Source organism: Numida meleagris, chromosome 6, assembly GCF_002078875.1.
Source record: "Numida meleagris isolate 19003 breed g44 Domestic line chromosome 6, NumMel1.0, whole genome shotgun sequence".
Taxonomy (NCBI): domain Eukaryota; kingdom Metazoa; phylum Chordata; class Aves; order Galliformes; family Numididae; genus Numida; species Numida meleagris.
The window spans coordinates 40,288,169-40,309,304 of record NC_034414.1 but is presented as its reverse complement, the minus strand read 5'-3'; the positions used below and the strand labels follow the sequence as shown (position 1 = coordinate 40,309,304).

Here is a 21,136-nt window from a genome sequence, read left to right as displayed (position 1 = left end):
AAGAACAGATCTTATAAGTCTCAGCACGATTGCAACAAGCACGGCTGAAACGCGGCCCGCAGTGTCATGTAGGGCCAGTGAGGCCATTCCAATCGACGGCACTTGCCCCAGGGAGTGCATGCACCAAGATACAGGGCAATGGTTGGTCAGCTCGTGATGCAGCTGTGTGTGCCATGACCTGAACTTTTTTCTCATGTCTTTGAAAACAGGATTAGCTCTACCTAGTTGATTTTATGTAGATTAAAAGCCAGCTTTATCTCTTATGTTGCTTATCAGGGCAGAGGGGTTTCGAGTCAAAAAACAGGTATGGAGGCATCAGAAGTCATCAGGCTTTTAAATTTCCCGTCATCCCCATTCGACTTTATGCTTCAATTTTAGTTTAGTTTGCAATTTCATTGCTTTTTGCTGCAGTTTTTGTTGGTTCTTTGGATAAATGTTCTTCTCTGTGGCCTTTCTGCTTTTTTGAGTGTGGCTGCTCTTTTCCTGATGCCCTCCTCCTTGTCCTTAGCTTTCTGAGCGACATAAGCTTGTATTTTTATGGAACTAATTAACAAAGTCTTAATTCTGATTTCAGACCTTTTACATGTGAAATTTTCTTTCAAATGGTATTTCAGCTTATACATGATGTCTGTGCTCCCTTCTTTAAAGGGGAAATACAGGGCTGCCTACACTGACGTGATGGGCTTCACTGAACCCTGCATCAAGGGCATCCTTGCGTCATGAGAATCGTCTAGAGAATGAAAGAAACATTTTTTTTCTATTACTCATGGGCTCCTGAGAAGAAGATGGAATGTAATTTTGTGGGGTAGTGATTTGCTGTTTGTTTTTCTGATCACAGCTGCCCGTTCATGTAGCCATAATTCATTCCCTGCCTTCATCTCTCTGTCCTGCAGGCCATTCTCTGCCTCCTGGTGGCTCTGGCTGAGTCTGACTGGGGTGAACCTTGCTGGAGCAATGGGGGTGAAATTTGTTGGCCTTTTTGTAGTCCTGCTGGTTGGTCTGAACACAATCCATGACCTTTGGGACTTGCTGGGGAACCTCAGCCTGTCACTGGTGAGTGTCAAAAACTTCTTTATGTTAAGGATTTCCTTATTTTGCTTTGTTTTCTTTTATCTATGTAGTTTTAGTTTTTTTATAACCATGGAAATAGCCAAATAGTGATACTCTATCTACAGCGAACAGGCATCTGAGGTAGGTTATGATTAAAGGTGAGCATTGTGATGGACAAACTATTGCCATATGTATTTAAAAGCACGTACTGCAGCAGGATATAATCTCATAAGAGCGGAAAAAAAGGTTGTTCGTTTTTCCAGTTGGATGAATTTTATTTTGGTCTAGGTTGAAAGTGCTCATTGGGAATGGCTGTACAGTGGCCCAAAGCATGATGATGTTCAGCTCTGTTATTGACCTTTTGAGGAATATCTGCTACCTGGCAGACAGGTGTGTCTTGCAGCGCTGGGTTTGCATAAAGCAGAGCAAGCTCAGGCTGTGCTTCCTGAGTACAATGGCACAGGCTGCACAGCAGTAGCGTGCTGTAGTCCAGCAGGAGCCGTAGGCAAACCGTATAATGGGCAGCCTCTGCCGTTTGTCTTGAGGGTAGTGGGAGGCAGAGATTGCTTGATTTCACTTGCCTGTAGTTCTTATAAGCTCTAAGAAATTCACCAGTGTATTTGGGTGCCCTGTTCTAATATGTTGCATACTGGGGACTGTGAAATCCACTATTGGGAGCAATATCTTGATAGACCATTTACTATTTTGCAACCAGCAGGATAAAAAATAATTCTTCAAGCACCTCTTTTGAAAGGCGTTCAGTTCTCTCCTTGTCTCAGCCTCACCTGAAGCTTGAAAATTCAGTTTCTTTCACTTACTGTTTTTGTCCTGTCTCATAAACAGTGGGGAATTTGGGGGACTTTTTATGTTCCTGCTGTGTGATTTGTTTTCTCTGATTAATGTGAATCAATATGGGCTGCAAAGATGCAGTGTTCCAGCTCCAGAGAAGCACTTCTTGAGCAAAGTCAGTTAATTGCATTTGAAATGGAACAAATCCATCATGCCTAAGCTTTCTGCCAGCAGATGTCTGCGCAGTGATTTCATTTGTGCTTCTGGCAGCAAAAGCAGCAAACCCCCGAGTGTTAGAATATGTAAAGAAATTTAGTCCAGAAGGTAGATGCTTCTTTCTGAATACCTAAATATTTGGCATCCATGGTGCTTGAGGAGGAAAAAAATGAAGATTAAACCCATGAAGTTTGAATAACTTATCTCTGCATTTGTTAGGAAACTACTCATGATTATTTACATGCAGTGTTTCAGGGACTAGTTTGATCCTAGAATTCTCAGCTTATCTTGGTCCTCTATTCTAGCTTGCTTGATGCTGTCCTTCAAGTGTGTTTTCTCTTTTGACTTCGCATTGAAGTCTGTAGTTGTAGGCTTTGATCTTTGTGAAAAAGATTTCTATTTCAGTTATTTTGCCTAGGGGACTGGAAGTTAGCTCAAGTGCCACTGCTGCATAAATTTGATTATGTGCCATCAATCAGCATTTCTCCAAGTGTCCAGTAGTTAAGTGTTCTGCTTAAGTACCTGCTGAGCAGCTGCTTCTCCTGTTGGCTTCAGTAGGTTCTTATTTCTGCAATACGTTCAGCTCTCTTTTTCGTAGAATCATAGAATCGTTGGAGTTGGAAGGGACCCTTAAAGGTCATCTGGTCCAACTCCCTGCATCAAATACGGACACCTATCGCTCAGTCAGGTTGCTCAGATTCCCATCCAGCCTGACCTTGTCTGCCTCTAGGAATGAGGCATCCACCACCTCTCTGGGCAACCTGTTTCAGTGCCTCACCACCCTTATCATAAAAAACTTTCCCTTGCATCTGTTAGTTTTTCTATTGCTTCTGAAGTCCTTGGATCTGTTATTAAGGAGTGGAAAATGGTTTTCTGAATGATTGTATGATAGGTACCATGTTAGGGGAAAAAAAAAAAAAGGTAAGTACATTTGCCTTAATCAGTTTGTAGTTATTTGTGAATGAACATTGATTGGTATTTTCTTGTCCCACAGCGTGTTTATTGCCCATCATGTATTTAGATGATTTGTTCTATGACCAGCAGAGTTAGCAGGATGTGATCATGCAATCACAGTCTGGGACAGCTGTGTACAGCCTCTCTCAGTGATTTAAATCGAGTGCTCTGCTTTTGTGTCAGGCCAGCTGAAACACTGAGGATTTGCTGCTGATTCTTTGTAACTTCTGGCTGAGGAGCAGAAAAAGAAATTGGAGTGTGAGAGTATCCTTGCTAAGTGAGCTGGTTTCTGTGAAGGAAACATTCCTAGCCCTTGTTACATTCACATCTGTGTAGGGAGACAGTGTATCTAATAGCTTGCTCGCTCATGTTTTCCTTTCGCTGTTTGATTCAGGTTGTGTTTGTTCCAGGTCATGTTTGGGAAGCACTTCCTGGCTCGTGTGCTCTGCCTCATCCTGCTTCCACTCACCCTCTACATGGTGATGTTTGCTGTTCATTTTGCAGTATTAAATAAAAGGTATTTCACTTTTTTCTACAGAAGAAAAATCATCTTTCTTCTTTGAATTAAAGACTGTTGATTATGGATTTCTCCATTTACAGCATCAAAAGCACAGCCATAAGCTGTGTCTTTGTTTAATTCCCTTCCCAGACTCCTGCATTGTTCTTAGTGAAGGGCTCTGGCCAAGCTGGCAGTGAGACAGAGTTTGAGCTTGAGACATTCTGACATGTGAAGCAAGTATCCTGACCAAGTCCTCTGTATCCCTTTTTTTTTTTTTCCTCCTTTCTTCCCAGACCTGAAAATGTCTCAAATCCATTATTTTTTTTCTTTAAATTAAAAAGCACAGCCTGCTTCCTCTCCCTCCCCCACCCTAACACCGTCCCCTCCCTCCCACCTTTTTATTTGGCTTTTTATTTGGAAAGCAGCAGTAAAATGGTCCAATAGTGATTTCCCATATGCTGTCATAAGAGATGAGGTGAATAAAGCATTTAACCATTAACAAGAATGTAGAATTAAATCTGTTATTTTTTCAGTTTAAGTCAGCTGATTTTACCTCTTACTACTTAGCAGAAATGACTTAAGAAACCTCAAGGAGAGGCTTTGTTAGATGTTAGCTGGCAGTAGGTTTTGTTTATTATAAGAGTACCCACAAAGACAGTTGATAGTGCTTTGTTCTGAGCCAGAAGGAACACGTATTTGTGTTCTCATGTCCTTGCAGCTCTGGATCATTTCCTGCAAGAGTGTGTGTACTGGCTGTGATTCACAGCATTAGAGGTGCAACTGAGGGAAACCCAGTCATTCTCCTGAGACCAAGTCTGTTATTTTGTTTTGGTCTGGGTTTCTTTCTCCTTCTGTGAAAACAATCTGATAGTGCACAAAGGAACTTTGTATGCTTGTTTTGCCAGTCTTCAAATTATCACATTCTTTGCTCTGTTTTGTAGTGGTCCTGGGGATGGTTTCTTCAGTTCTGCCTTTCAGTCTCAGCTGATTGGGAACAATCTTCATAATGTCTCCATTCCAGAGCGTGAGTGTCCAAAGGACTAAACTGTTCTGAGTTGTCAAAATATGTGGGATTTTAGATAAAAACCACATCTCCTGTGAGGCAGCGCAGGATAGATACGACCATTTTGTGCTTGCACCTTTGCTTTTTTTGTCTTTATTTTGTTTCAGAGAACAAAAAGAGATTTCACCTGTTCAGCTTAAGTTTAACCTAGTGCTTATCTTTCTTATAATGATATAGGAGAGATTGAAAAGTTTCAACAAAATATTATATAACAGTTTCACTGAATAGTGGATGGTGAGGGAAGGAAAGCTTGCAATGAGCTATTTGGATTAACGCTTCAAACAGGAAATGTGCTTTCATCAAAACAAAGCAGGAACAGCCATGTCTAATTGGAGCACTGCAGGCTGGCTGCGGGAGGTATTCATAGAAGAGCTGCGTTATGCTTTTTTTCCTTTGTTCCTTCCCTTTTAGATTTGGCGTATGGGTCTGTGGTCACGATGAAGAACCTTCGGATGGCAGGGGGTTACCTTCACTCCCACTGGCACCTCTACCCAGAGGGCGTTGGGGCTCGCCAGCAGCAGGTTGGTGTCCTACTGCAGTACAGCCTGTAACTGCAGCCATCTACTCACTCCCATTGCACTTAGCGTTAGGTGTCATTGTGACAGGAGCTGTGTTATCTTCTCAGCATCTGTTATCTTCTTGGTGCCACGGCTGTGCACTTGGCTTGGAACTCTGAATGAAAAGAGCCCACCAGTTTGCACCAGGGATGTGACTGGGAGTAACAAAGCTTAATTGTGGTAGCAAGACCCATCTCCATAGATGGAGGCCACTAGGACTTTAATAAAAAATTATGTTCAGTAATGAAAATGCTGTTGTTACCTCCCCTCTACCCAGCTCTTGTGAGGCCCCATCTGGAGTACTGCATCCAGGCCTGGGGCCCCCAGTAAAAGAAAGATGCAGAGCTCTAGGAACGAGTTCAGAGGAGGGCCACCAAGATGATCAGAGGGCTGGAGCACCTCTCCTATGAAGAAAGATTGAGGGAACTGGGCTTGTTTAGCTTGGAGAAGAGAAGGCTCCGGGGAGACCTCATTGTGGCCTTCCAATACTTGAAGGGAGCATAAAAACAGGAGGGGGAACAATTGTTCACGAGGGTGGATAGTGATAGGATGAGGGGGAATAGTTTTAAACTGAGACAGAGGAGATTTAGGTTAGATATTAGGAGGAAGTTTTTCACTCAGAGGGTGGTGACGCACTGGAACAGGTTGCCCAAGGAGGTTGTGGATGCCCCATCCCTGGAGGCATTCAAGGCCAGGCTGGATGTGGCTCTGGGCAGCCTGGTCTAGCAGTTGGCAACCCTGCACTCAGCAGGGGGGGGTTGAAACTCAATGATCTTTGAGGTCCTTTTCAATCCAGGCCATTCTTTGATTCTATGATACCTCAGGGAAGGATTTAAAACTATTAAAAACAAACCTATTACTTGTGTTAAAATTATCAGAATAGAAGTACTGAGTATTGTTTCCATTTCAGCCACGGTCCTCTGTGATGTTTTGTGAATTACTTTCTCTTTTGTGCCTTATTTTCATCATCTGTCACCAGGGAATTTCATAGAATCATAGAATGAGCTAGGTTGGAAAAGACCTACAAGATCACCTAGTCCAACCATCCACCTAACACCACCAACCCCACTAAACTATGTCTCCCAACGCTATATCTAAACATTTCTTGAACACCTCCAGGGATGGTGACTCCACCACCTCCCTGGGCAGCCCATTCCAGCGCCTGACCACTCTTTCAGAAAAGTAGTATTTCCTAATGTCCAGCCTAAATCTCCCCCGGCGCAACTTGAGGCCATTCCCCCTCGTCCTGTCACTAGTTACAAGAGAGAAGAGGCTGACCCCCAGCTCACTACAACCTCCCTTCAGGTAGTTATAGAGAGCGATGAGGTCTCCCCTGAGCCTCCTCTTCTCCAGACTGAACAATCCCAGCTCCCTCAGCCGCTCCTCATAAGGCCTGTGCTCCAGACCCCTCGCCAGCTTCGTTGCCCTCCTCTGAATACGCTCCAGGGCCTCAATGTCTTTTTTGCATTGAGGGGCCCAAAACTGGACACAGTACTCGAGGTGGGGCCTCACTAGGGCTGAGTACAGAGGGAGAATGACTTCCCTACTCCTACTGGCAACCTATTTCTGATACAAGCCAGGATGTCATTGGCCTTCTTGGCCACCTGGGCACACTGCTGGCTCATGCTCAGCCGAGCGTCGACTAATACCCCTAGGTCCGTTTCCTCCATACAACTTTCGAGCCACTCTGCCCCAAGCCTGTAGCGTCGCCTGGGGTTGTTGCGGCCAAAGTGCAGGACCCGGCACTTGGTCTTGTTGAACCTCATCCCATTGGCTTCAGCCCAGAGATCCTGCCTGTCCAGATCTCTCTGTAGGGCCTCTCTACCCCAGGCAGATCGACACTTCCTGCCAGCTTGGTGTCGTCTGCAAACTTACTGAGGGTGCTCTCAATGCCCTCATCCAGGTCATCAATAAAGATATTGAAGAGGACAGGCCCCAGCACCGACCCCTGGGGAACACCACTCATGACTGGTCGCCAGCTGGATTTAACTCCATTCACCACCACTCTCTGGGCCCGGCCCTCCAGCCAGCTCCTTACCCAGCACAGAGTGTACCTGTCCAAGCCACGGGCTGCCAGCTTCTCCAAGAGAATACTGTGGGAGACAGTGTCAAAGGCTTTGCTGAAGTCTAGGTAGACCATATCAACAGCCTTTCCCTCATCCACTAGACGGGTCACTCGATCATAGAAGGAGATCAGATTGGTCAAGCAGGACCTGCCTTTCACAAACCCATGCTGGCTAGGCCTGATCCCCTGGAAATTTGTAAGGCTTTGTTCATTAAATTGGTTATCTGTGCGTTCATAAGCTCCCCATAATGGAAGGTGCTTAGCTGAACTCTCAAAGGGCTTATTTACTGGCTAATCGCTTAAATATAAAAAAAAAATTGAAACCATGTAAGTATCGCTAATTAATTATTACAGAAATTCAGTGCGCTTCTTATTTTTGTCCATCATGATCAAGCTTCATAAATCTTTGCAGCTTCTGTGCCTTTCCCAAGATATACTTCACAGTTTGCCTGTCGGTGTCTAAAAATTGTTCTGAACTGTTTGACAGAAAGTTTCCAGAGAAAGAACAAGTGCTTATTTTTAACTCTACTCAGTCTCTGTTATGAGGAAGAGGTTTTCAAAAATAAACTTTAATTAATCTTCTTTTCTTGCTGTTCTTCCCAGCCAAAAATACTTCCAATACTGTCAGGTGACACTGATGTTTATTACTGTAGATGGAGCTATAACACCAAAACCGGCTCAAGAACAAGCCAAATATAAGTGCAGAATGTGCTTTATGGCAGTAAAAGCAAGGAAGGGGGAATTGGAGGGTGCTGATGGGAGTTTCCTTTGGGGTAGGTGGGAGAGAGTGGAGATCCCCTTCTCTGCCACTGTGATCCCTACCCTGGAGGAGTATGCAGAGGGGAAGGAATTTACAGCTTCAAGTAGATTTGAGGAGGAAGAGATGGAGACGGTGATCTCTCTTTGTTTCCTCTCATGATGATATGACCCCAAGGTATGAGGTTCCTACTCACCCTTTTTCCCACCCTCAGACTCTCCTGTGTGTTCTGCCTCAGTCACCCACCCTCTGGGCAGACTGCTTGCAGCCAAGTGAGAGGCACAGATGTGGGACTGGGCTGGGGTCCTGAAGGGCAGGGCTTGCTGCTTCTGCAGCTGGGAGAGAGGAGAGAGCACAGATGGCACAGTTGCTCCTGCCTGGAAATGTGGCCTTCCATAGCAGCGCCCTCAGGCCAGATGGCCTCCCCTGCTCTTGGTAGCAGTAAGAGCAGTTACTCTGGGTGAAGCTGAGCAAGCTAGCGAAGATTAGCTGGTTAGCATGTACTGCTTTAGGAGTTGATCCCTGAATCCTTACTTTGGAACTTTTGGCAGTAGTATTACAGTTATCTGAATCAGCCTGTTATAAATCTCTACCAATGATACCAGTTTATAAAGCCAATGCTGTTTCCATCTACTCATGCTGGTCAGTGATTATTCAAAAAATTCAGGTTCAGATATCCTGTTGTTGTAGAAGGAACCTCTGAATTAGTGTGGGAGGAGGGCAAACTGGTTGGTTGGAAGCTGTTATTTGTGGGGCAAGTGAACTGCTGTTAAGTGTAGTCCTCCAGTGCAGATGTGCTGTACCCTGATGAAAGGGTGTGATCTGGGTTAAACAGTGGCCAGCAATTGGCTTTCTAGGGTGGAATATCATAAGTCATGCCAAGTTTTTCTGTGTTATTAATGCGTTCGTTTGGGACTTTGATTTGCTGATGAATGCATCTTTGCTATCACCAGTTTTTTTCTTGTTTAGTGAAATAATTTATCTTCTGCTTTTAGGTCACAGCCTACCTACATAAGGATTTGAATAACCTGTGGATTATAAAGAAGCATGATTCAGATACAGGTAACAAATACTGGTAAAGAGTCCTTTATAACTGCTGCTTCATTTTTTAGCATAAATATTTTGAGTTCCCTCCAGGGCAAAGTAAACTTCATAGATATGAGATGAGGTGGAAGGGAGAACAAGGTTAATCTGACTCTTTCTGCCATGTTCTTGTTTGGCTTTTTTCCTCCATGTTTTACAGTTATGGTAAATAAGCTTTTCTCAGGTCATCAGGTAGGACTGTAGATAACAGAGAGGAAATTAATGTGAGCTCAATCCATATTTTGTGGCTGTGGGTCCTGGAGAAGTGGGTTCTGAGTATGCTCCAATACATGGTATTCAGGTGGCTTGCATGGATGCTTGCTTGGGACTGTTGAAGGTGTTATTCCTCAGGTAGTGTAGCTGAGGCATGTTTGGGCTAGGGTAGTTTCCTTTCTACTTCTGCAGCATGTATATATAAAAATTGTCAAGGAATAGTCTAAACAACAAAAAAATTCAAATAACCAAGATTAAACAACATTATGAACCGTCTTGCAAGTGTCATTTTGTAGTGCACGAAATTAAAATGCAGATATCTAGTTACGGTGTTCAGTTAGCCTGGCCAAGCATCCCCTTTATCTAAGGGCAGTATGCGCTGCTTTGGGCCACGTTCTTGCATGGTTGTATGGAGTAGCTTCAGGGCTGGTCTTTAAACTAGAGCAGTGATTTACACCAGACTTTCAGTCTACACAGATGAGTTGCCTTGTGTTGTCTGCTTGAGGCATGAATGTTCCCTGAGAACTTTCTTAGGCAATGATTTGTTTGTCAGTGCACTGGCATGATTAGCGTTCTTCCTGCAGCAGATCTGTCGGATTCCTCCAGCCCTGTGGAGTTTGTGAGGCATGGAGACATCATTCGCCTGGAACATAAAGAGTAAGGCTGATTGCTGGGATTTGGAGAGTCTGAGTGATTGGATAGAACTGGTGGGGGATTTGACCTGCTGAAGACTGCGTAGGTGGGCCAGCACAAGTGGATCGTGTGGTAGAGGTGTACTTATATCTGCATTTGCAAATGGAGTTTGTGTGTATTTCTTCTTTGCTTTGTATTTGGATGGCTGTCTGTAAAATGGGAAACCTTTGGCGGAACCACACAACCCCAACAGTAAGCAGCACAGGGATCTGTTCAGCTATGTGAGGTGCAGTATTAAAGGTAACTGTTCCTGTGTGTACAGGCAGTGTACACCCCCTGAAACTGTGAACAAAAATGATGGCTTGCGCCTTTCCCCTCTGTGATGGAAACCCAAGGGACACAGGAGTGCCCTAGTGACTTGGTATTTAATCTTATCTAACATCACTGTGCCACAATGCTCTGTGCCACCACAGCTTTTATTTCTTAACAGAAGCTCTGTATCTGTGAGCCTGGAAATCACACTGTGTTCAATATTGCATGTTCACAAATCATTGTTTAATTCTTCCAAAATGATTTTAAGACTTAAAAAAACCCAGCACCTTGAATTTTGGATTTTACGACTAAGTCTATGATAATGAAGGTGATAAAATCTGGATTTGGCAATAGTGGGCTTGCTTAACTCAAATGCTGGAGGGGGATCGGCCTCTGTGATGGGGAGGTACAGCTGCCTTGCTGGGGGAAAGATCCAGTAGGTGGCTCTCAGCTCTTTGTGTGGGAGCTTTGTGTGCAGGCAGGCAGGGCTGGGAGCAGCTTTGTTGTGGGAGAAAAAGGCTCCTGGTGTGGGTGGATTTACTAAAGGCTGGGATATGGCCAGGCTTCGCTGGTTGCCTCAACTAGCAGCCACCACTGGAGCGGGGTGTTGACAGCACTGTGTATGGCTGTGCTAATGGGGGCCACTGATCCCCCACCTCAGTGCATCTGACTGAATGATATAGTCTTACTCTCAAAAGCAAACTGATAATCAAGAGAGGTCAGGATCTTATTTTGCTTCTTGTAAGAGCAGGACTTTCAGCCCCACCTTTCAGCAAATGTGTTTGATTTACAAGGTATAGTAAGTAATAATCAATGTCATTTCCACTTGTAGATGGTGTTTATAGTCAGAAGGTTGGATTTACTCATGCTGTCCTCCTTTGCCAGCACTGCCCAGTGTGGCATAAGCTCGGGGTCACGCTGGGGGAAGCAGCTCCGGGTGCTGACAGCTCTCACTGAATGGCTCAGACCAAAGTTCTTATCACGGATTGTCTGAGGCATAAAAACAAAACAAGGCTTGACTTCTAATTTCATTCCAGAACTTCTAGAAATCTTCACAGTCACCAGCATGAGGCTCCCCTGACAAGGAAGCACTTTCAGGTCACTGGCTACGGCATAGTAAGTGAATGGCAAGATTAAACAAAAGTTTCTTCTTTTTGGCAGAATTCATACCATGCCACAGGGTTTTACTTCTGCTTTTAGTTTGTTAGCCATAGTGATAGATGTAGATCTGCCGGGCTGGAGGAGAAGATGGTCTAGTATAAATTAGCGTATCCCATTTAAGGTCTATTTAATGTGAACACAGACAAGGAAATAACTTGAGCTTTTACTGTCAGTCTAGCTTTGGCAGCTTTCAGCTCCGTGAATGCCAAACTGAGCAACCTTGAAGTTGCTCTGACAAGTATTATTTCATGTATTTGGCCTCGTCATGTAGACAACTGCCTTTTATTGACAGGATGTTGACAGAATTTTGCATCATGAAAACAAAATCTGCTTTGAGGGCTGAGTTTCCAAAGGCAAGGGGATGTTGCCTAAACTCCTTCTGTGAAGCAGCCAAGTTACCCCCCTTTTAAAATGTAACTCTGAGACACAGTCAAGTGTGAATTTGAAGTAAAAAATGTTAAGTTTGGGAAGATAAAAATGTATTTGCGGGTAGCTGCTCATATGAAGAATCATCTCTTTCTTGTGGGGAATCTCTTCTCTGAAGTATGAGCAAGAGTAGCATGGGTTCCTTTGCTTAGCTTCGCACCGTTAGAGTTTCAGAACTTCCTATTTGCAGTGCTTCAATTCTTAGGTCTTCTGATTGATTTTGTTTGTTTGTTTTTTTCTGCTGTGGTGGGTTTGCATGATAGAATGGAACAGGAGACTCCAATGACTTCTGGCGGATCGAGGTGGTGGGCAGAAGGGCTGGGAAGCTTATCAAAGTCCTACGGAGTAAGGTCCGGCTAACCCATGTGGCCACGGGGTGTATTCTGGGCTCTTCTGGAAAGACTCTGCCAAAGTGGTAAGTAGTTTGTATGCTCTCCCTGCCCCACTCCACAAGACTTTGAGCAACCATAAGAATAAAAAAGTAATCAGCGTGTACTAAAAATATAACCAGAGAAGAAGATCTGGGTTAGGGTTATGCAACTTGTTACAGTGAAAGTGCCTGGTGAGCAGCAGCTCTGAAAAATCCCAGAGCAATCCATATCCCACACCAAGAGTTCTAAGAGTGGCATGGGTGTAGATTTTGTTGTCCAGTAAGTCCAGGAGTGGATAAGAGCCGTATTCTTTAAGGCCCATTTTAGCCTTAAGGTTCACAGAAATTGTAAGGAACTGGGGCAGTTGATGCCGTTCCATACCATACTCCTCCAAGCTTATTTTTGTTGGCATCAGCTTCTTTTGTGGTTGGCAGTCCTGCCATTTTTGCGTGCAGCATCTGACTTGAGGGCAGCAGTAACAAGCTGATATTGGCAGGAAGTTCTCAGGTTATATATCTTCGTCACAGAATGAGGGATATGCAGAGATTAATGCCAACAAAGCTGCTGTATCTGCAAAGCTGTACTGTGTGGGATGCTAGGATCCTGACGCGGCAGGCTGTGCAGTCATGTTGCTTCTGTTTCCGGAGCTGCCTCTGTTACTGCTAGTTTAGGTTTCCCTCAGCTTTTAGGTAAAAAAAGATTTCTAAGAAATGTGGTGGATGCTGAATCGTACATAGTGAGTCCGGGCAGATACTTCTGTTGGTGACTGCCAGGTCAGGAATGCAAATGGCATTTATATTTTTCTGGTAAGACTGGGTTTGTGGGTAAATAACAGGTTAAAATTATAATAATGAAAAAAATCACTACCGCTGACAACAACATTCAAGGAAGGAGGTATATCTTTTTCACTAACACAAGCTCACCCTGTGAATGGAATTCAGTGCTGCAAAATATGGATGACGTTAAGAGCTGATAGGAGGGAGGAAACCTGGTAACTACAAATAAAGATTATTTTTTTTAAAGTCTTCAAGGGGGAATAATCACTGTCCTTCCAAGACTAGTGATTAATTAATGGAATTAATTAATTAGTGGAAGCAAGCCTGTTGAGAGGTGATTGGGAGAAAGTAATTAATCCGTCACATTACTGCAGGCTCTGATGCACTTTCTCCTGAAGTGTTTGGTGTGACCTGCTAGAAATAGGGTGACAGAGCAAGTGAAATGAACCATTGGTTCACCAGCGTTCCTTCCTCTAAAGTTGATCCTTTGTTTCTGTAACAGAGTTTCTGTAGGCATGGATTGACTTAATGATGGTGATTTTTTTTTCTTTTTCTGGAGAGACTGCAAGGGTTGTCTTGAGGTAGATTATACTTCAGGTGGCCAAACTTAAGAAATACAGCCTGTATATTTAGTGGAATTTTGATGTAGGCTGCCTTTCAAGTCTGTTTCAGTTTCTACATAGCACTTGGAGTGTGTGAGAGTGACTGCTGGAGTTGAATAATATGTTAGATGTTATGGGGAAGTATGAAGCTAAATAGGAAAGAAATTAGACATGAGCTAGAAATACTGAGTGATCCTTTGTGGAGTAGTGTTTGACTGTTCTGTTGTTCTTCAGGGGTTGGGAACAAGTGGAAGTCACCTGCACACCATACGTAAAAGAGACTCCCAATTCTCTCTGGAACTTTGAAGATCATATAAACCCTAAGTGTAAGCCATTTATTTTCCTTTCCTTTGAGGGTACATCTTTGCTTGCTGTTAAGGAGATGGATGAGCTATCAGATGTCAAGAATTGGCAGTCAGCATTTGGGATTTGTCTGTTCTTTCTCAGCTCAAATGTGAACTTGTTGAACTTGGACCAGCTGTTTAGAGGTGCATAGCCTTTTTCTGTTTCAGGGGAGATTCAGCTTGGATATTAGGAAAAGATTCTTTACTGAGGGGGTGGTCAGGCACCGGAACAGTCTCCCCAGGGAAGTGATCATGCCACCAAGCTTAGTGGAGTTTAAGAAGTGTTTAGACAGTGCTTTCAGGCAAATCGTGTAATTTTTAGGTAGCAAGGAGTTGGACTCAATGCTCGTTGTTTCTCCCTTCCAACTCAGGATATTTTATGATTCTATAATTTCACTGTTTGTACAGTAAACTGGAGATAATGCTTCAAGGATAGTGGGAAATATAAAGACTTATTAAAGGATTTTGTAATCATCCTGGACAGCAAAAGTGTGGAGTTTTGTAGGCAGTGCAGTACAAGCTGTTAAATTTAATATAATTGATTCAATTGGGAAGTATTGTCATAGATACAAGTATGTTTAATATATTTTAATGGTTTTTTTTTTAAAAAAAAAGAACCACTCTTTTATGGTGTGTTCCTTTCTCTTATGAGGGGATGCTAAATAATGACATTGTGGTGCAATCAAGTAATAGATAGTAGAGGTGTAACAAAGACTGAGAAGAGACCTGAGTGGGCCAGTAATAAGAGGTGGGCCTTGCAGCCTCATCTGGGAGTTAGATATGTGTCACAGCCTCACTTGGCCTGAATTATTTGATATAGTTTTCTTCCCACGAATTGCAGATGACTTGGGCTGAGTTCTGAATTACCAAAAACCTGTTGTTCTTCGCCCTTACAGAGCAGCTGTGCAAATCAGAGGAGAGGAATTCCATGCAGTTGACTTGGTATTTTCCTCTTATGTTGTAATGCGTTTTGTATTCTCATGTTCGTGGCTCACTTACAGATAGACAGCAGCTTATGAGCAATGTCTCTAATTTCAGCTAAAAAATAGAGATCTATCTACTTCAGGGACTTTTTAAATATTTTTCTTACTCCTGGAAGTAAAGGAGAAAATCTAGGAATACATCAGTTGTGAAATTCACTGGAGGATACTCTTGACTGCAAGCCTCTGTGTTTAGAATTTGAATGAATTGCACAGGGAATGACCAGAAGTGCTAGAAGCAGATTTGTCACAAGTGGAGAGAGTTTATTATGCAAGAGGCAAATAAATGTAAAACATACAGAATTCTAATCTATTTTTTTCTCTTCCCATAGTGCCCAATATCAGCCTGGATGTTTTGAAGCCTTCTTTTGCAGAAATTCTGCTAGAGTCTCACATGGTTATGATCCGGGTAGGGTATCATTAGTTCTAGATGGTCATTTTCTTCCTCCTTTGTTTTTCTTTTAAGAAAAGAAATAGCTTATTCTGAAACATGTGGGTGATAGCTGCAAGCTAGGGCAGAATTTACACACTCCATCCACCTACTTGTGTTTTCGCTTAGAAAAAGGGGTGTTCTTGAGATTAATTTTTCCAAATGTTTGGAAGCCATGGGCTTGATGCCGAGCTCTACTGTTGTTGTAATATAGCTACAGTCTAGTTCTGTAATTGCTTTGCTGCTGAAATTCTGTTCCGTAAAGGAGAGTTTAGTGTTGTTCCTATGCTGCTGGAAAGTTTTAAATTAGTATTTGTGAGGCAGGAGGATCTTACTGCGGTCAGACTCAGGAAAATTAGCTAAATAGACGCTTAAGAGGACAGTGAATGTTTGAATTGAAAATGAAAAATTCCTGTTAATTTAAAGCTTGTTGAGATGCTATGTTTTCAGCCTTTCTCTTCCCTCTTTATCCCCAACGATACTTGCAAAAGAGCTAGATTCGATATTTTCAAGGTGGTCTTTCCATGTGATTGTTCTTTGATCTTGGCCACAGCCCTTCTGCTTTCAGCTGCTCGCTCCTTCATCTGAATAGAAAAGTTTGGTAGAAGGGGCCTTTGGAGATCATCGAGTCCAACTGTCTGGACATCGCTTCAGGGCTGACCAAAGGTTAAAGGATATTTAATGAGGGTATTATTCAAGTGCCTCTTGGATATTGACAGGTGTGTGGCATCGGCCACCTCTCTAGGAAGCCTGTTGCAGCGTTTGACTACCCTCACAGTAAAGGATTTTTTCCTAATGTCCAATCTGAACCTCCCCTGGTGCAGCTTTGTGCTGTTCCCACATGTCCTGTCATCAGTTCCCAGGGAGCAGAGCCTGGCACCTCCCTCTCCTCTTCCCCTCCTCAGGAAGCTGCAGAGAGCACTGGGGTTGCCTCTCAGCCTCCTTTTCTCCAAAGTAGACAACCCAGGTGTCCTCTCCTCACAGGGCTTGCCTTCCAGTTCTTTTGCCGGCTTTGTTGCCCCTAGGAATGGGAATCTACCAATTTGGGAAGGGAGTTTACTTTTTTGTTAGTGAAGGTCTACTCAAATTCTCAAAAGAAAGAAGGTTGTCAAATTATTATTAGTGCGAAGCATTTCCATGGCAACCCATGATAACATTGTCTCAGGTAAGAAAGCACCTGCATGGGTTTCCATGGAAATAATCTTTCTGAGGATTTTATTTCAGAGTGGAAGGAAGCCTGTTGAAGCAGTCTGTTAATGAACAAATGTCTGGCTTATGCAACGTGTGTGCTTAGTGACAGAAAACCTGGAAAAGAGAAACGAGAGAATACTGCCTTTAATGATACTCAAAAGCATTTTCACTTGCACAGTAATATTAAAACATTCATTGTCCTCCTGGCTATTTCCAGAAGATAATGTGTGCATGTAGTCAGAAAACAGCCTTTACTTGGAAGGAGTATTCAAGTATATTTGTAAACCCGACATTTTTTGGGTGTTCTTTGCAGCACAACTGCCCACTCAATTTTATCTTGACTTATCTGTAGGGAAACAGCGGCCTGAAACCAAAGGACAATGAAGTTACATCCAAACCCTGGCACTGGCCCATCAACTACCAGGTATATTAATCGGTCAACTCTCCTTTCTGCTTTCATGTACTTTACTGTGCTTCTTGAAGCGTAGGACCTCTTAATCACCTTGAAGATGATGTCAACTTTATCTTGTAGCACCTGAGCTGCATGGAAGGAAATTTGTCTCACCTTTGACTCTAGAAAATAGGTATAAACCAGATTGATACAAACCCACTTTGCTTACTTCTGGTCTATTTCCTCAGGGTCTGCGTTTTTCTGGTGTCAATGAGACAGATTATCGGGTTTATTTGCTGGGAAACCCGGTAAGTTGGAACAGGAGGTTCCAAGCAATGTCTTTAGCAAATTTTGCTCTTGCTTTTTCCGTTGACAATGAATCTTCTCATCCTTCTTTTGGACTGTCTCTCTAATAGTATTCTTATACTTGCATGTAGCTTTTCATTTCTTCTCATGTTTATTCCTATTTCCAGCCCTCAGTCCTAAATCTTTCTCTTTTCTTACATAGGTGGTTTGGTGGCTAAATCTGTTCACTATTGGGCTGTATCTTTTGATAGCAATTTCCACTGCAGTGGCCCTGAAGAGAGGTGTCCAACTGACTTCTGAACTCAAAGGTGAGGTCAGTTTTCCTGTGCCTCCTGTACAAGAGAGTTGCTCTCATAACATCCTGGTTTGCTGATACACGAAAGCTCATATTGGGAATCCTGTATTAAAAATCTCCCCATGTGTTGTATTAAAGCCTCTGGGAATTTAATGCATTAAACTCAAGGGAGCTGTATGTACCGAACACTAAGCTATGTAGTGCTTTGAAAGTGTACTACTGAATGATGTGACCGCTAACAAAAGATTCCATACTAGAAATAATCACTCTGAGTAAAATCTGGCTTTCTGCCTGGCAGACCATACACTATGAGCCGCCAAATTTCCTAAGCTTGTAAGCCTTGATCAGAAATCCTCAAATCACCAAGACCGTGAAAAACATACATAGATAAAGCTAATGAAGAAAAGAGCTCTGTAAGTAATTCACAGGATGGAGATATGATCAGTGGCTCCTCAACTGTCTTACCACTCCTTTGCTGGAGAGTGCAGAGCTGAACTGGGTATAGGCTGGCATCTGAAGGTGATCCAAAAGTGTGAGGCACAGTATTTTTTTTTGCTAGGTTATTTTCTTCTAGGAGACAAAGGTTTGGATTAGTTAGTAACTCATATGCCAGCTGCGCTCTGCCAGGTGATTGCCCAGCCTAGCATGACAGTTGCTTAGGAACTGTTCAGGAGCTGAGATGCTGGCTACAATTGCTATCAGTTACATTGATTGCTTGTTGTGGTTTAACCCCAGCAGGGAGCTAAGCACCACACAGCTACTTGCTCACTCTCCCCAAGTCAAATGGGGGAGAGAATCAGAAAAGTAAAAGTGTGAGAACTTGTGGGTTGAGATAAAGACGGTGTACTAGGTAAAGCAAAAGCTGCACCTGCAAGTAAAGCAAAACAAGCAATTCATTCATCAGTAGGCAGATGTGCAGCCACTTCCAGGAAAACAGGGCTCATCACACATAATGGTTTGTTGGGATGACAAATGTCATCACTTGAAGGTCCCCTCCTCCTACTCAGCTCTTATTGCTCAGTGTGACACCATATGGTATGGAATATCCCTTTGGCTAGTTTGGGTCAGCTGTCCTGGCTGTGTCTCCTCCCAACTTCTTGTGCCTCCAGCCTCCTCACTGGCAGGGCAGCACAAGAAGCTGAAAAGTCCTTGACTTAGTGTAAGCACTGCTCTGCAACAATGAAAACATCTGTGTGTGTTATCACCACTATTTTAATCAAAAATCCAAAGCAGCATCAGCAAGCCTCTACAAAGAGATTCAACTCTATCCCAGCTGAAACCCTGACATTACCAAATGCATGTTTGTTGGAAAGACTGTTTTTGATCTGGACATACCAATAGGAAAGTGATAAAATGTATGCCAGGGAAATCTTCCTGATGCAGACATCTACCAGTCTCATGGTTTTACCTTCTTTTGCTTTGCAGATACCTATGATCTGTTTTCTAACAGTGCTACTGATCCCACACAAGTTACTGATAACCAGCTTCCTTTTCATAAATTCCATTTGCAGATGCTCTAGAGGTATGAGAAAGGCAGGACCACGTGCCAGGGGTAGAAAACCACTGAGGTTAGGTTATGGAGTGTTGTCCGCAAGGAAAAGAGCATGTGATTCATACCTCAAGTAGTTTAGCAGTGAACAGGACTGGTCTTTAATAGAGATACCTCAAGGAACTACCTGAATTGGCTGTAATAGAGATTGTGTATTGATCCAAATTGTCTACTCAAGCTCTGCATGTACAGTGTACCATTGTAATATGCATGCTATTTTGAAGTGATAAATGTTTCCAGATATTTTATGCAAAGGAAATGGTGAAGGGTCTTTTATTGTGTCTAATGCCAGGGTTGTAGAGCTTTTCAGAAATCCAAGTACATCATACATTAACCTTTGCAGTTTACATCGATGGTTACTTCATTTTGTAGATCTCTGTGTTGGAAGTGAAACCTCAGATGCAATGTGATACTATTCAGTCACACAGTCAGCTATTGGCTAAGCTGTGTGCACAAACCAGAGCTCTCAGTCCCTTCCCCAGACTCTGGAAGGTAGGGAGCATTTCCTTCCAGGAATGGCTGGCAAAGCGATCATCTAGGTGGCCTGTAGTCTTGTTGCAGAGAGAACCAAAAACATCAGAAACTGGACTGACCTTTGTGCACTCTGAGAAACTGCAAGTTTGGTCTTAACATAGAGCCTGGTCAATCTCCTGCTAGTCTACTGAGAATTTTTGGTAACTCTTATGTAGTACAGTAATATAATACAGCATGTAATAATATATTACAACATGCAAGGTACGATATCGTAATAAAATGTACTGTAAATGTATAGCATACTACTTACTGTGACAGGGCTTGTAAAGAGGAATTGTGGGTAGAATTCTTTTCTGCTGAAGCCTGTTTGTTTTTGTTCCAGAGCTGTCCCGAGTTGTGCTTTGTGGCGGAGGGCAGGTTGCTCTGGGCTGGCTCCTTCATTACCTGCCCTTCTTCATGATGGGCCGAGTTCTCTACTTTCACCACTACTTTCCTGCCATGCTTTTTTCCAGCATGTTGACAGGTAAATATTGGATGCTGGGGGAAGGTGAGGCAGAGACATGGGTGAAATTCCATTATTCTGTTAGATGGAACATTTTCAGACTAAACAGTTTTACATTTTCTGCTTGTGCAAAGGGCTTGAAAACGCTGACTAACTGAAAATGTTTTTCACAAAGCAGCTTGTGTTGCTAAACTGTCTTTTTGTTGCCACCCTCAAGAGGCACTCATGTCGGATGATTAGGGCATTTGAATTGAGGTGTGATCCCTATTCTCTGCTGTATCATTGCTCTTTTACATGCTTTCGTGCACATTACTTTGCACTGTTTGTTGTCCCTGCTTTTCTGTCAGGTCCGTTTGTAATTCATTCGTGGTGGTTTTTCTTGTGCTTTTTTGCCACCTTAGTTTAGCAAGCTGGAGCCCAGATGTCTTGCCCATTTATTCAGATGGGAAGGAAGGAAAAGGGAACTTTCTGCTGATAGAAAACAATCTCTGTAGTTCTGATGGTTAGCAAGGGAAATGAATTTAAAAATTGATAAGGTCCTCTGGTGTTAACAGAGCTTTGTCAGCACAGTGTGACTGAACATAGCAACTGCCTTCTTTGGCATCTGCACCGATCCTGACTTCTGTCTCATTGTTCTCCTAGGAATCACCTGGGACACACTACTGAAGTTCTTTTCTCAGTTCTTGTCACCCAGCACTGCAGCTAGAAGAGTTTATGGAGGGGGGATTCTGGCACTGATTCTGCTCATCATGTACAGGTGAGCGCTGAAACCTCAGCTCTTCCTCAATGCCTAACAGCCACAGACTCAATGGAGACTTTGTGCCTGTTGATTACCCTCGGCGTGTGTCTCTGCCACTCGTTTCTGCTGAACTTGACTTTAAGACATCGAGTCCAATCCTAAGCTCTCAAATTTGATGATATTCAGCATCTCTGTCCCAGCAACATATTTTAAGACATCCTTCAATTGCAGGGAATCTTTCTTTCATTCTACTACTCAGTGTGAATGCTCCATTCCCTTCTGAACTCACAGATCCGTGGTTTCTGGTTCTCATCCCCACGCTAAGCGGCGCCAGATCCCTCAAATACAGGCAAATTTCTCATTGCTGTAGATCTTCTTAGCTGGCTTTTCTCTGAAGCTATTGCTTTC

The 21,136-nt window shown here is 43.2% G+C and overlaps 1 protein-coding gene across 5 annotated transcripts in view; it reads left to right on the top strand.

The window, feature by feature from the left end:
• Positions 1–21,136, top strand: part of POMT2 (protein O-mannosyltransferase 2) — a 32,343-nt gene that overhangs the window by 6,580 nt on the left and 4,627 nt on the right. For 3 of the 5 annotated variants that reach the window (XM_021403024.1, XM_021403022.1, XM_021403025.1), the window contains exons 6-20: positions 894–1,053; positions 3,420–3,526; positions 4,450–4,532; positions 4,983–5,092; positions 8,946–9,012; positions 9,831–9,903; positions 11,229–11,307; positions 12,042–12,193; positions 13,762–13,853; positions 15,184–15,260; positions 16,825–16,896; positions 17,112–17,171; positions 17,372–17,477; positions 19,870–20,010; positions 20,632–20,746. In XM_021403024.1, coding sequence (XP_021258699.1) covers positions 894–1,053; positions 3,420–3,526; positions 4,450–4,532; positions 4,983–5,092; positions 8,946–9,012; positions 9,831–9,903; positions 11,229–11,307; positions 12,042–12,193; positions 13,762–13,853; positions 15,184–15,260; positions 16,825–16,896; positions 17,112–17,171; positions 17,372–17,477; positions 19,870–20,010; positions 20,632–20,746 — 1,494 coding nt within the window. Of the gene's footprint in view, positions 1–893; positions 1,054–3,419; positions 3,527–4,449; positions 4,533–4,982; positions 5,093–8,945; positions 9,013–9,830; positions 9,904–11,228; positions 11,308–12,041; positions 12,194–13,761; positions 13,854–15,183; positions 15,261–16,824; positions 16,897–17,111; positions 17,172–17,371; positions 17,483–19,869; positions 20,011–20,631; positions 20,747–21,136 lie in introns of those variants that run through there. The other 2 variants (XR_002440524.1, XM_021403023.1) reach the window with 2 other exon arrangements.